General features: G+C 43.4%; 1 protein-coding gene across 1 annotated transcript in view; it reads right to left on the bottom strand.

The window, feature by feature from the left end:
- The window catches only part of cblb (Cbl proto-oncogene B, E3 ubiquitin protein ligase), a 105,089-nt gene that overhangs the window by 30,523 nt on the left and 58,386 nt on the right, over positions 1-16,180 (bottom strand). Inside the window, exons 5-7 of the mRNA XM_072658248.1 lie at positions 15,066-15,222; positions 10,496-10,617; positions 1,077-1,214 (exon numbers count right to left, since the gene is read on the bottom strand). Of these exons, the coding sequence (XP_072514349.1) occupies positions 1,077-1,214; positions 10,496-10,617; positions 15,066-15,222 (417 nt within the window). The remainder of the gene's footprint in view (positions 1-1,076; positions 1,215-10,495; positions 10,618-15,065; positions 15,223-16,180) is intronic.

Here is a 16,180-nt window from a genome sequence, read left to right as displayed (position 1 = left end):
GGGAGACGTGTCTGTTTTACAGAAAACCAGGTCCGTCTGACCTGCCATTACTGGCACTGTTCCGGTTATTTGCAATTACTTCCCTCCTGCTTTTCAAGAAGATGGCCATGAAAGGGAAATGACGCTCATGGTTATTACTACTACTGTTATGCTACTGATTTTCCTCATACCCTTCTAATAAATGAATAAAAAGAACCACTTCTGGTCCCAAAAAGAAGGAGATGTAGGAGTCAAGGTGTAATGAACCTTCCCTTGATGTAAAGGTTCTTCACACTCACCATCTCTACTGTAAAAAATGTTCTTCAGGGAACCAAACGTGGTTCTGCTATGGCATCGCTCAAAGAGCCTTCCATAGCACAGGTGTCTGCTCCCATTTTTTCTATGGATGCCTTCAAGACTACTGCTGTCATTTAGTGAGCAGACGCATGGAGAAGTGGAGAAGTAGAGAAGGAGGAGAAGTAAAGTACAGCTAGACTGAGAAACACTCCGGCAACAATCCTGCAGCACTCTGCTTCAGTGTTCTCACCTGTAGGCTGATCTGACTGAGGAGAGGAATGTTTTGGACTCGACAGCGTGAGAACGTGAAAAAGAAAAGAGAGGGGGAAAACAGAGAAACGCTCAGACACGCTCTCAGATAGCTCGTCTCTTCCCTCACAGACAGCTGAATCTGACACTCTGACAGCACGTCACCGTTAAACCTGACACTGACGCCTTCAGCATCAGACAAAACAACCGAAATACACCTAGCAGCCGGGGCAGAATGACAGAGAGACAGAAAGATATTCAGAGAGAGCGAGTGAGAGAGCGAGAGAGATATCAGACAGTAAGTTCTCCTAGAAACCCTCATATACACTGAATAATTGATCGCTTCCTCATTCCTCCATCAATAAGCTTTTAGAAAGTTCTTCCCTTTAATCTGATCCTGTTTTCTGAGCAGGGGTTTAGAATGTGTCGATGTCTGACTGGTTGAGCAGGACACAGGAAGTGAGCTCCTCTCAGTCAGGCCTCTGTTTACAGTGTTTGTTTCAGAGTTGTGTCCCGTGCCGGGTCGCTGGCCCTGTGGAGGCAGCACTTACAAGCCTTCCCGGCAGCCATCGATGAGTGCCTGGAAGAGCGGTTTGTTGTGGGGGATGGTCTGCAGGATGTTTCCATCACTGGTGACGTAGCCGATGGCCCACTGGCCCAGCCGCGTGCAGCTCAGCCGAAAAATGTAACTGCAAAGAGAGAGAGAGAAAGAGATAGAGTCAATACAAATCAATACAAATCAAAGAAACCTTCTGCTAGGTGGTTGTCATGGTACATAAGGTGGTTGCTAGTTGCTAGATGGTTACTTTGACGTTGCTAGGTGGTTGCTAAGGTATTCAAGGTATTTGGTAAAATGTTTGGGTGTAAGTAGTTGCTAGTTGGTTGTATAGTGTTGTTTTGACAGTGCTGGGTGGTTGTTATGGAGTTGCTTAGTTGTTTCTAGGCAGTTGCTATTGTATCCCACATGGTTATTACTGCGCTGCCATGGTGTTGCTAGGTGGTTGCTATGGAGTTGCTAGGGTGTTGCTATGGCAATGCTAGGCAGTTGCTATGGTATCATATGTATCTGCTATGAGGGTGTTTGTGGCAGTGTAGTAAGACCATGTGGGATACAATAGTGTTAACCAGTGTTGCTAGGTGATTTCTTTGGCAATGCGAGGCAGTTGCTATGGCATCATACATATTTGCTATGGGGTTGCTAGATGGATGCTAGGACATCCTAGGCATTTGCTAAACATGGGCGCAATAGTGTTGCTAGGTGGCTGCTATGGTGTTGCTATGAGATTTTTTAAGTGCTCACTATAATGTTGCACGGTGGCTGCTATGGAGTTGCTCAGTGGTTGCTAGAGTGTTGCAAGGTTGCTAAGGCAATGCTAGGCAGTTGCTATGGTATCATATGTACTTGCTTTAGGGTTGCTAGATGTTTGTTGTACATGAGTGCTATAGGTGTTGCTAAGTGGCTGCTATGGTGTTGTGGTATCCCATGTGGTTGCTGAGGAGGTTGCTATAGTATTCCTAAGTGCTCACTATAAATGTTGCTGGGTGGCTGCTATAGTGTTGCTTAGTAGTTACTAGGCAGTTGTTACGGTACCTGAGGTGGATGCTAGCATGTTGCTAGGTGGTTTCTTTGGCAATGCGAGGCAGTTGCTATGGCATCATACATGTTTGCTATGGGGTTCCTAGATGGATGCTAGGACATCCCAGGCATTTGCTAAACATGGGCGCAATAGTGTTGCTAGGTGGCTGCTATACAGTTGCTTAGTAGTTACTAGGCAGTTGTTACGGTACCCGAGGTGGATGCTAGCATGTTGCCAAGTGGTTGCTGTGGTACCCTATTGGGTTTGTTGGGTGTTAGTGCTGTATTTGTATCAGTGTGTACCATTTATTCCTAGGGGAAAAATTCAATGCTATACAGAAACAGCACATCTGATCAAAAAGCCGCAATTGGAGCTGGAACGGTGTGGATATCTCAGAAACTGAAGGACGAAATAGCCGACAGCAAAGAACTAGAAACCGTAAGAAAAGGAATTTTATAAATGGGATAAACTGGCCAGCCTCACCGATCCTCCCCATCTAAGTTGAGTAAAACTTTGCTCTGTACTGTGTACACTGACACTCCAGTGAATAACAGCCATTTAAAAGTTTGCCATGCCTTTTCCTCACAGCCGAGCTGAACTCACCAGGGAACACTGAGGTCTGAAGTCTTGTTAGCGCAGCGTAAGGGGGCTTAAAGAGCTTAACAATCAAACTCTTCTGCTGATGTCAAGGAAAGGCACCTCATTAAAAGCATCCCCAAACATCCTCAAGTTGAAGTGATGCAAAGATCCAGTCATCGAGCCGTGGATTCAACTGAAAACCCCTGCAATTTCACGGGATGCTTTTCTGTGAACATGTGCAGCCTGAACAACTTCAGGAAAGAGCCTTGTCTAAACAAGCACATCACCTAGTACGTATACCCAAAGACGAGCGGAACCACATGGAAGAGACCGAAGCCCAGATGTCACTTTGTAGAGGTGTGTGATGCAAATCGAGGGAAAGTGCATTGTACTTCTTAGCTCTGAGCTATTTAAAGACCGCTCTCAGAACACAGATCACCTAGCAACAAACACAGGCCGGCTCCGGAGCCCAGAGCGGACTTCCTTCTGTTGAACAGAGAGGCATGAGGGGTGCAGCAGGGTTCCACAGACCTATCTAGAACATAGAACAATTACTAGAGGGTGCTGCAATCAGGAATTTCTGATAAAAGATCTTTTCCTTCCCTGAAGAGTTCCTGAAAGCAACAGGCAATAAAGACAACACCACTGTTTACTTACTCTCGACACAAAGCTTATACTTTTATGGGGAGTAATGAACAAATGTATATGATATGCCTATAACTGTATGCTTAACTGCAGTACAACACAGAGAAGGAGGAGAAGAAGAAGAAGGAGAAGAAGAAAAAGGAAAAGGAAAAGAAGAAGGAAAAGGAAAAGAAGAAGGAGAAGAGGAGGAAAAGGAGACCGGAAAGGAGAAACAGAAAAAGTGGAAGACAGAGAAAAAGAAAGAATGGGAAGGAAAAAGAGAAAAAGGAAAGAAGGAGGGGAAAAAGAAGGAGAAAGGAGAAAAAGCAGGAGGAGAAAAAGCAGGAGGAGAAGAAAGTGAGGGAGAACGAGAGGAAAAGGGAGAAAGAAAGGGAAGAAGAAAGAGAAGACGTGCAAGTAGGAGAGGGGAAAAAAGAAAGAGGAGGAGGAGGAAGAGGAGAAGAAGAAGAAGAAGCTTGAGAGGAGGGAAAAGGAGAAACAGGAAAAAGTGAAAGAAGGAGAAAGAACGGGAAGGAGAAAGAGAAAAAAAGGAAGGAGAAGGAAGGGAAACAGAAAAAAAAGAGGATAAGAAGAGGGAGGAGGAGGAGAAGGAGGAGAAGAAGACAAAAGAGGAGGAGGACAACAATCATAAAAGCCTATGAATAAAACACTTCTTTCAGAAAGGGAAAAAGAAAGAGAAGACGTGCAAGTAGGAGAGGGGGGAAAAAAGAAGGGGGAGAAGGAGAAGGAGGAGAAGAAGGAGGAGAAGAAGGAGGAGAAGAAGGAGGAGGAGGAAAAAGGAGAAACAGGAAAAAGTAGAAGAAGGAGAAAGAATGGGAAGGAGAAGGAGAAAAAGGAAGGAGAAGGAGGGGAAAAAGAAGAAATATGGGATGAGGAGGAGAAGAAGCAGGAGAAGACCGAGAGGGAGAAGGAGAAGAAGAGGGGGAAAGAAAGGGAAGGAGAAACAGGAAAAGTGGAAGAAGGAAAAGGAGAAGAAGGAGAAACAGGAAAAGTGGAAGAAGGAAAAGGAGAAGAAGGAGAAACAGGAAAAGTGGAAGAAGGAGAAAGAACGGGAAGGAGAAGGAAGGGAAACAGAAGAAAAAGAGCATAAGAAGAGGGAGGAGGAAGAGAAGGAGGAGGAGGAGAAGACGACAAAAGAGGAGGAGGAGAACATAAATCATAGATCATAAAAGCCATGTAAAATATTCTGGTTATATAAAACTGGATCAATGCGTATCAGACCACATATCAGGAGCCATTCGTGCTTCCAAACAACCGCATGTTTACGCCTAGACACGTGAAGGAAGCAGGAAGCTTGCAGAGTTTCAATTACCCCTCCCTCCCGACAAACACACAACCTGTACACACACACGCATGCATACTCCTCATACTCACACATCCAAACACACCCAACACCTCACGCAACTCCCCAACACACACACACTGTCATGGAAAAATCATGTGGTCTGCAGTAAAGGATTGTCGCTGGACTGCTTTATTAAATTAGCGTTATTCTAAGGGGCAGCTGTGAATGACTTTCTAAATGGATAAATGCAGCTCTGTGTTAAATGTTATTAATCCTATAATGCCTCACTGTGCCGCTGTGCTACAGCTCAGAGCAGGGCAGTGGGGAGTTCCGTTTCTGCCTTTCAGCAGCCATGCTTTAAAAGTGCACCAAGAAGAAGGTCTTAAGAGGCTCTTTATTTATTTAAAAAAATATTAGATATATAAATAAATTAATTAATAAATTAATTAAAAGCTTTACTGATAAACCTCAATGTCACGATATTTTCTGAATATTTCACTGCATGATTTATCACCATGATTTATCACGGTTAAAAGAAGGCAAGTGTTTATAATAGGTCTAAAATAGGAACAACTGACTACAATGGATGTTTGTGCATTATATCCATGCCTTAAGAAAAAGGAAAAGGCCTGACCTGACTAACACACACTGTTTGGGCTCCACTGAATGCAGTCATATATTCATTTGTTCGTTCACTAAAACTAAAAAAAAAATAATTAAAAATAAATAAATAAATAATTGCCCTATTTTACCCCGTGATGAGGCAATGGGTACAATCTTACATCCAATAAAAACTTGCAATTTCAAACCACCTATTCGGAAGCATTAACCGTCCACTGCTATATCTCAAAGGTAAATAAATAAACGATATTAAAAATAGATGTAAATGATCAGAAATAAATAAATGCTTTTGCTTTACATAAGCTGAGCACATTCGGCCGCTGTGAAATGTTCCTTCTAATTTGATTCGAACAGAGACATCCACTCCAAATATCATCCGCCACTGAGAACCTCCTCACTGCTGTCTGTCTGTCGTCTATTTTACGTTCTCCTCAGAGTGACCCCCCCCCCCCCCAATAAAATATCTCTACACATAAAAGCAAGACAAACAGCATTCAGTCCATCGATTTCCTCTGAACTTAGGTCTTTAAACAGTAGATTCAACCCTGATTCGTGTTTCCACGTATCAGATAAGCATCAGATTTCAATAGCATGTATGCAAGTGGGCAGAATTGACAGTGTCTGAATCAGTGTGGTGTTGCACATGATTTGGGCCACCTTTACCTGCTGTGTGAACGCAGCCTCGGTCTCATCTGACCACAGACCTTTTCTCCAGAAGCGCTTTGTCCGAGTGGACGGCTGTCCGCAATCCTCACGGCCTCTCTCTGCTTGTGCACATGAAAGCTCGTGCTGCATCTGCTCTTTTCTCATTACGTCTCCCACTTCAGAGAAGGACCCAGAGCCCACGCTAATAACACACACAATGCCCACAATGCCACTATGTTCTCTAAATGACTCGGATAAGGAATTTGAATAATCTCTCGCTTAAGTGATTAAACCGCACACGTTCGCTAAATTCCCCTGGAAAGTGATTAATTAAATTGATTTGCATATTGTTTTGCTGGCTTCCTGTGACAGTAGGAGTTGCGTGAGTCAGTAAGAGGTGCATTCCATTTGAATACGAAGCAGGACGCTGCGCTGCTGCCGCTGGAGGAGCTGACCGCTGAATGATCCCTCCACAGCAAGCACACTGCCACTCAGCCTAATCCGTAATGCAGTTATATTAGTGCACAATGTTCTTCAGAACAGCACCGAGACGTACACGCATCTGCCAAGAGGAAGACGAGGAGGAAGAAGAGGAACTTTTATCTTGATGTTTCTGCCTGTGTCTTAATGCAGGCGACGCACCAGCCTGAGGTTTCTGTGCAGTGTTCACTTTGGTACTGCCTTAAACTGAACTCTTGCTTGTCATACACAACATGTCCAAATGTTTGTGGACACCCCTTCTAATGAATGCATACAGCTACTTTAAGCTGGCGCAGATGTGCAAATGCACAAACATACAGTTTGTCTAGTGCTTGTAGAGAGGTACTGCCAACAGAGCTCAACAGACAATAGAGGTGTTGGCTGGAGGGGTATAAAACCCTCAAGCATTGAGCTGTGAAGCGGTAGAACTGTGTTCTCTGGAATGATGGTTGGTGCTCCATCCCATAGTTTTGGGATGAGCTGGGTTGTTGGGGATGAGGTAGTATGGTGAACATCCAACATCCTGACCTCACCATCGCTGAATGCAATCATATCCTCACAGCATCGCTCCAAAATGTAGTAGAAAGTCTTCCCTGGATAGTAGAGACTGTAAGGTTACTCCAACAGAAGTGAGAAAAGGAGACTTTTTTAATACCCCCTTTACTATACCATACTGCAGCACATCATATTGGGTCATGTCAAGACTTTCAAGGTGACACATTCTCACATACACTTGAATGTGTGTGTGTGTATATCTGTAGTGGTTGAGGGGCGTCTGTAGTGGTTTGTTGTAGGAACCTGCAAGAAGACAGTCGAAACCCCTAAGGGCCCCCAACTGGGATATGAACCAGCAACCCTCCATTTCCACAAATCCCCTGTGCTTGTGCTGGTGGATGTGTGTGTGTGTGTGTGTGTGCGTGTGTGTGTGTGTGTGTGCGCATGTGTGTTTCAAGCAGAGACAGCGTCTGTGTGTTGCTGTCCCAGAAATCACGTGCATCAGCATCCCCTTGGGTGCTGCCCTGACCATCACAACACACACACATACACACAGCTGCTGTCCCTCTTCAGCAAATTGGTATTTGTATGCAGTGAATCAAAGGCAGCTCTGCATGGCCACCCACTGTCCTCCATTTCCTCCATGCTTTTTACATCTCATTTCAGCATGCACACACACACACACACACACACACACACACACACACACACACACACACACACACAGTAGTGTCTCTGCCTTGTGAAATAGCTTCGTTTTCCAAGTGCAAATCAGACAGAAGCAGTCTTCACCATTAACCCATAGCCTCCCTCTTTTATTGCCCTGCCATTATCTGGCTCCGGCACGCTGCTACCAGGCCGGAGCTCACACACTCCATGCTACTCAGTGCCTGATCCGCAGCAACACAACTCCTTAATAATGCTGCCATTCTTCATACAATCTAACATCATGATCTAGAGATATCGGAATTGAGTAATCAGAAAATAGATAAAAGAGCAACTTCACCATAAAAGAACAGCTTCAAAATCACATTGATGGTACACTGACTCGCAATAGAGAGAATGCCGTCCTGGCCACTGCCACTGGAAGGCTGCTACTGCAACTGATCTCTCATGAGAACTGAGCAACGCTGCGTAACCGGACTTATATTTGTTTTCAATTATTTAACACCATTTATCTGAGCAATACGAGTGCTACTGCTTGTAAAACAGCCAAAATATCACACTAGAACAGATGCAGGTGAGCATGAACACAGTAAAAAGCAGCAAGAATTTGTAGTTGAGATAGTGTGAGCCAGTTTTTAAGAACAAAGCTCGGTTCCAGATTTCTGGGACGTCCCCAGTCAGCACATAGATTTATTCAACTCCGTCACCGGCTCTCCTGATTTCGGTTTCCTCTTCACTCTCATAACTTCATTACTGCCACAATTAGCATCAGTTTCGCAAACCCTAGAATAGAACCCTGTGGGACTCCACAAATCAATTACCAAATAAATCAATCCTGGTTTCTAGATTCGGTCTAATGACTGAATAATAAACCTGGGGTTTAATGTGTTAATCACTGATTTACAAAACCAGGTGTTTAGAGAGATGATAGAGTATTAGACTGAAGGACTTTTATTCATTGGGAGGGATGAATGGATGGATAGATAGATACTTTATTGATCCTGAAGGAAATTTAGCAGCCAGTAGCAGTTAAACAATATAGCAAAATAATATAATACAATAATAAGGGTGGTACAGTATAAAAAAGCAATAGTTAATATATATTAACTATATATATATAACGATATATACCATCAGCTATAGATACATATGCCTCCCTTATTGAGGTAAAGAACCTTTACATTGACTTTTTTTTTTATCTATGGTACCAAAAGTTCTTCTATATATGGAAAGTTGGAGTATAAGGACAACTTCAGCCTCGTTGACTGGTAACGTCACCACACTCAGTTTAAATAAAGCTCTCTTTTGTTTTGTTCACCATAATAAGTTGAAAGTCATGACAAGTCACAACAAAAACAAGGCTCAGAAGTGGATTGGGATTTATATTTATATATTTATATTTATGGCTTTTAGCTGACGCTCTTATCCAAAGCGACTTACAAGGTTACTGGTATTACAGAGGTGGGCCAATGTAGTGTTGGGAGTCTTGCCCAAGGACTGGTGTAGCACAGCATAGTCACATAGGCCGGGAATCGAACCCCAGTCTTCCACATGGTGTGTGACAGGTAGTGGTGTTATCTGTTGCGCCACACCAACCACAGATTTAAAAGCCGATAAAAAACATGCCTTGATCGGTCCTGATCCCGAATCACTGAATCGGAACGGGACATCCCTACTAATAAATAATTCTAGACACCCAATAAGTTAAAATAACTAATTTTATATTAATGCTGTTATTATTAGTGTTTATTCTAATTTAAGTGTTTTACTGAGCAACTAAATGTGGCCAAAATGTTTGCACAGTACTGTATATATTTAAATATTTTCATATCTTGACTGTATTTGAATAGCAAAAAGACAAACCACCTTTGGTCGAGTGAATGGTGCAGTGTAGTGCTCTCTAACAAATGCTAGTAAAGAAAAAATGAAAAATATGCAAGCTCATCGTGACGCAAACTGCTGACGAATCCCTGTAGATTCATACGAAGGTATATTTAATTTTTAATGTCCTTTTTGTTTTTACTGAATAATGAAGTTTAATTAAGCAATCATGACCTTCCTATTCCCTATACTGCTAATCCTGCCTGCCTGCAGCACTGACCTACAGCTAGTACGCTGGAGAAGAGAGCAGAGGAGAGATCAGCCTCGACTTCTGTTCTTCTCCTGCCCTCCTGTAATTAGCTAACAACTCAGCCCCGCCCTCTCGCTCTGCAGCCGTCTGCCAGGCCAAATCAAAAAACAGCTGTCTGAGCAGCGTGCCACACAGCAGATGGCACATCCATTACTGCTTCCAACCCTCTCTTTTTCTCTCTCACACACACACACAGTTTTCACCATGTCCATGCTCCTCAAAGTCTATACAGTACATTACAGCAGCCTTTCTTAAAATCCCTAAGGAACCATATGTGGGCCCATATCTCAGTTCCTTATTATTACCACCACATAACTCTACACTACACTCCTTAAAATAAAGATGCTAGAATAGGTTCTTTTAGCGATGCCATAAAAGAACCAAGTTTGGTTCCATAAGGTCTGTAAATAGAGAAGTGAGAGGGAGAACCTTTTACTTGATAAAGAATAAACAGAAGGTTTTCCATCCTTCTCCATAACAATCATGGTCCCTTATAAATCTGAAACTGGTTCTTTTATGACTGGGGTGGGGAACTGAGGGTCTGACTCCAGCACAGATTGGTGATTTTCATGCCCTAACACACAGACTAAACGGGGGGAGTTGAATCCAGTGGGACTGAGCAAGAAAAGCACAAATCCATGCAGAAATCCGTCTCTCCAGGACTGGACCCCCCCCCACACCTCCTGTTCTATGGCATCGCTCAAAAACCTTTTGCAACACGCCTACATGAATGTGTTTAATTTTGAACCTGAAGAAGCTACAGAACAGAAAGCATGCTAAACTCTTAGGTCAAAGAGCTGCAGCATCAAGTGGAAAGGAACTGGGGAGCAGAATGCTGGCCCTTACCTGCCAGGTTTGTTGATGTACTTCTGCAGTCGTGCCTTCACCTCGTCATAGGTCAGGAAGGCCATATAGCCGGGGTGGGTCACTGCCAAGAAGTTCCAGTTCCTCAGAATAGATCCCCATGGCTAGAGAGACACATACACACACACAGAGAGAGACAAATATTAGGGGTTAGCCAAAGCAGACTCTGCAGTTTCCCCAGCACACATGATTACAGTCTGATGCCAGCTGACAAAGGAGCCACTCAAGGTCACATGAGCAAGACTCTTGACTTTTTACACTGAGCACAGTATCCACCAATCCACAGTGGCAGAATGAAGCATGGGTGGCTGAAATCAACTAGCCATTAAACCAGCTACAGAAAAGAACACCAGTCATCATCGGTCAGCGCCGCAGGAAAACTTCCATAATTAGTACTCGTTCCAGCCACAGACCTCCAGCAACGCTGACTCATCATATCTGTGGCAATCAGCCTCATACTGTAAGAGCATTTTCTGATTGCAGAGGAACCAGAGTCCCATCACTTATTCAAAAAAGTCAACATCCATTGAAAAGCTTGGGGTGCTGCTGCAGCTAGCCTGTGCCCACCGCAGTCCCAGCTATTTGTTCTTGGCTGCCAGCAGTGGAACCTGACATGGTCTTCTGCTGTTCTTGCCCATCCTCCTCACCTCAAGGTTCAACATTGGTGTGTATTCTGAGATGCATTTTTTCTCACGCATGAAAAATAGCCAAAACATTACCACCAAATAATGCTGATCACTGCATATTAACAAAGCATATCAAGACCTGGGGTATATTAGAGAGTGAGGGAATGGCCAGACTGGTTCAAGCTGATAGAAAGGCTATGGTAACTCAGATAACCACGCAAATGAGGCTGTTAAACAAACTCCAGTTCTTTCAGCCAAGGCTGTACTGGGCGCAGGTTCGCCGAAACTGGACAGCTTTAAGACTGGAAAAGAAAAGCGGCCTGGTCGGATGAATCTGATGAAGGCACACAGATGGCAGGGTCAGAATTTGGCCCGGATAGCATGAATACATGGACCCAACCTGCCTTGTGTGTACAATCCAGGCCGGTGGAGTGATGTAATGGTGTGGAGAAGGTTTTCCTGGCACACTTTGGGCTCGTTAAGCCGAAGTCACAAAACAAAACTGGTCTCATAAACATGACTATGATTCAGTCGTTCGGCCTTCCCACTCACCGGATCCGAATCCAATCCAATATCTTTGGGGTGTGGTAGAACAAGAAGTTTTAAAAAATCTGCAGGACGCAATCTGGCTCTCCACTACCTTGCTGCCCACTGCAATGCTGTCCATTGATTCATTCACACCACTCTAGATACTGCATGGCTGTGCATATGGCCGTCTACCCTGCATGGACTTTACTTCACATTAACACTGAGCACGTGTCCCACAGTCACTCACTCACACTCTTATAACTCATGGCTTACTGTCACATTAGCTCTGGATAGCTCTTCGTTATCTTCTATTTATACTCTGTGTCGACCAGAGGAGAACAAGTTCCCCTTTTGAGCCTTGGTTCCTCTTGATCTGACGGAGGTTTTCATGCCACTGTCGTCTTTGGCTTGGACCCGGATCTCTGTAAAGCTGATTTGTGACAACATTTGTGGTGAAATGCGCCACATACAATAATCTGAACTGAACTGAATCTTGTTAACAAGGACCAGAATCTCATCTTGAAGAATCCATGTCAAGAAGAACGGAGGCTGTTATGAGACCAAAGGGAGGCCCTACCCAGCATTAGCAGCAGTATTCTTAAAACACAGTGCTGCGGAAACAGAACTACAATGCCCAAACAACAGATCCCTAGTCATTTCTAGACGTTTCAGGCCTCGCTGTATGTCAGAAACTGTTGATCCTGAAAGTGAAACTCTGTGTAGCTTTGCCTGCTCTGGCTGTTAAGGCCAGCGAGGCTCAGTGATTGGGCACAGCTGAGGTCATATGAGGACAGACGCAGCTAGAAGAGACCATGGTGAGAGATTAGTGTAACCTCACAGCAGCACTGTGTGAGGGTTCTAACCCTCCTTCGCCAATCACACAGAATTAGGGTTTGAACAATATACTTTACAAGGTTTTCTTTTGTTTTCTTTTGTCTCCCGAAACGGAGTTTGCTACACAATACGAGTTCGATTTTCTGCTATAAGCTTATATTTATTTAGACAATAATGACTGGTCAGGACGCTACATTTTCAGGCAAACTTGGCGATGCATCATCGTATAGGGCTTCTGTAATATTCCTATATTGTCTCTCGATATGCTTTTTGGATTTAACCACATTTTAAACGCTGTGAAACCCGAGCAGGAGCTGATGGAGCATGGGAATACTTGTGCAGAACTGCACTGTGGAGCTTGGCCTCTGTTTAAATGTGGTCTGCACTGTTCGTGTTCTGTGTGACTGGTGGTGTTTGTTAGCTCTGATGTGTTCTGATACTCACTGATCGGATCCTACATGTACTCTCGAGAGGGGAATCCGGGTAACGGTGTTGCATCCTTAGATTTAGTTGCTAGACCTGGCTCGTCCTCACTAGCTTGGAAGTGAAAACCCTCAGGTTTCCCAAAAAAAACTGCAAACTGTGTCAAAAATCAGTTGCAATTGTAATTTACAGTTTAAGTGAAATAGATCCTGAATTTGTTAAAATGTTTAAAAATACATAAAGTAAATTGATAAAACTGAAAACATTTGATATATAATGTAATATAAATATAGTACATTCATAGTAAATTACAATTTAATGTAAAAAAGTTACAAGGTTGTAATGTCAGTAACACTTGCACTGTTGTTTTTGTATTCATTTTACTTGAATGCTTCAGTTTTAAGTACAAAAATTAAGTAGAACAAGTTAGCGCAATGCAAGACTTTTACAAACACATTTTGAAGGATGAAAAGTATTGTCTAATTATCGTTATCGGCAGAATCCCAGTAAATATCGAGACAAATTTTTTTGTCAATATTGCACACCCCTACCGATACATAGCCGATCAAATTTTGCATCTCTAATTTAAATATATAGGAATAAACATCAGGCAACTCTTCCACAACTCAGACACTCAAAGGACTTTTCATTATAAGCAAATCCTCCAAATTCAGTGCTCTGTCGAGCAGTAAGGTAACGATCATGTTATGTTAGTTTCATTTTACAAAACCGTGATTTTACAAGATCTGGGATGATTAGCAAAAAAAAAAAAAAAAAAAAAAAACTTCTGGAACTATGTGCTTTGGGCAGATGAATCTTGAGGAGTGTCTTGCCCTGATGCATTCATTTGATTGATTGATTACTTGATTGATTGACTGACCAGTAAGGTTTTTCTCCTTGTACACTTCCCATGAAAATCAAAAAACTGGTTTCGTCAATTTCTAAAGGTTAAATGGCACGTGCTTTGGCATTAACCGTGGAGAAAACTATATGTAAATCCTGTGATGGAATTTGGTCTGCTTCTTAAATCCCTCCCAAGACTTATCTGCATCTACAACCTTCGTTCTGAAGGCCTCAGAAAGCTCTTTGGATCTTAACATTGCGATACCACTCGCTGTAACAGTCAACAGCTAACCAAACTAAAGAAGACGGGCTCCTCCAAAAATCATCTCTAGCCATGTTCTAATCATCTGCTGCTGATCTGATGCTAATTTTAGGCATTTTAGGTAGAAATAAATGTGGGGGGTGTTTTACCTTTTCTGCTCACAGGACCTCAATCTTTTAATACTGATTAAAAAAAGCAAGCTCAAATGCCCCCATGTTTAAATATGTTAAAAAAACACCACTAATGAGGTGTCCAAATCTTTTCACATGACTGTATATGACTAACCACCACTTATACCCCCTCCACAGATGCCTTCATTTACAGGAAACCTTAGTATTACCAGATGAATTCTGACCACAGCAAGTTTCTTTTTCCATTACCCCACAGAGAGAACCCCGGAATAGGTGCAGCAGCGTCGGCACATGCAGAAATGATGCTAATTGGCACGCTTGGTTTTGCGGTAAAGCTGATTTATGTTTCTGTAACAAAGGGATTCCTCGGAAAGCCGCCCACTCCGGAGAGAAAGAGAGCGTGCGCGCGAGACTGCGCAAGAGTGTGTGACAGAGCGAGACAGAGCGAGACAGCGAGGGAGTGACAGAATAACAGAATAGCAGAACAACAAGAGGTGCTCCCTGCCTTGAGAGCCCCACTTTCCATCACCCCCACTGGAGGAGGTCTGCGGTGACTGAGTCAGAGCGAGAAGAAGTGAGGCACCTACAGAGTTCAGGACTCTCACAGGCACAAGAACACCCGCTTTTTTTTCGACTGGGAGAAATGCCTTTTGGTGCACTGAGTGAAGGAGATAAGAGAGAAAAAGAATAAGAGACAGTGAGAGCGAGAGGGAGGAGGAGATCCCTTAGTTTCACTTTCAGAGTGACTTACGACGACATTGATGAGACTCTGACATTTAAATGTTATCCAGATATGATCTGCTCTTTGGGTGTGTTTTTTTTTTATTACCTCCAATAAAAGAGATCGGGATTGACTGTATGTGTGTGTGTAAAAAGGTGTGTGTGCTGGGGGGGGGTGAGAGTACCTGGAAGAGGCGTGTGAAAATGTCAAACTCAAAGACGGAGATGTAGTCGTTGCAGGTGAGGTCGATGGTGGACTTAAGGGCCATGGCCTCCAGCCCAGAACTGATGGGATGCACTTCGTGAAGGCACTGACGGAACACTTTCCACGGTACTATCGTCCTGCAAAAGACAGAAACACACACACACACACACACACACACACACACACACACACACACACACACGGAAGAAAGAGAGAGAGAGAGAACACACTTTATTCGTCGGCTAGCTGACATTACTGAAAGGCAAGATCTGTGAAGACAAAATGAAGACAGAGATACTGACAACGATAAAGAGAGAGAGAGAGAGAGAGAGAGAGAGAGAGAGAGAGAGAGGAGACAAAACGTCTCTCCCACACACTGAACTGTCTCCTCATCTCACCACAGAAGTACAGTACTCCTGCTTACACTGATGCACATACACACGCGTGCACACGCATACACACACACACACACACACACCCACAACAAAACTGACAGGCGAAGTGTGGGAGCAGGGTACGAAACGCTCAGAGACCAGCCCAGAGCCATCTTAGAGAACAAAGACAATCTCAAAGCAACCTCACGCTCACTGCTGAACGCGAGGAGACAACAGGAACCCGAACAAAGAGCTAAAATACCCTTCTAAAACACGAGCTCACGTATGAAAAGCAGGTGCCAGCAGTAATAGTATAATAGTATAGTGTGAATTAATAGTGGTAACACAGACAATCGGAGTCTACGACAACACAGGAGTAGCAAAGCTGCACGTATTAGGTATCAATGGGCAAGAACTTATACTAGGGCTGCACGATATTGTGAGATTTTCAATTTCTGAGATTGATATTGTGATCAACAAAAAACAGGAATTTCAAAAGTATTATTACAAAATTATCCAATGGAATTGTGGTGAAATTTGAGATCTTATTAAATCACTTACTAAAGAACTGTGGCGAGGTCAGAGATTTACACCCTTAGTGAGAGTAAAACTAACATCACTGTAGAGTGTTAATGAACAGGTGAGAAAGCTGGTGATGTTAAATGATCAGACTGTCAGGTTAAGCAATTCACAGCAGCAGCAGCAGCAGCATTTGCTTCTC

The sequence above is a fragment of the Salminus brasiliensis genome, chromosome 16, assembly GCF_030463535.1.
Source record: "Salminus brasiliensis chromosome 16, fSalBra1.hap2, whole genome shotgun sequence".
Classification (NCBI taxonomy): domain Eukaryota; kingdom Metazoa; phylum Chordata; class Actinopteri; order Characiformes; family Bryconidae; genus Salminus; species Salminus brasiliensis.
This window is presented reverse-complemented; position numbering and strand designations above follow the sequence as displayed.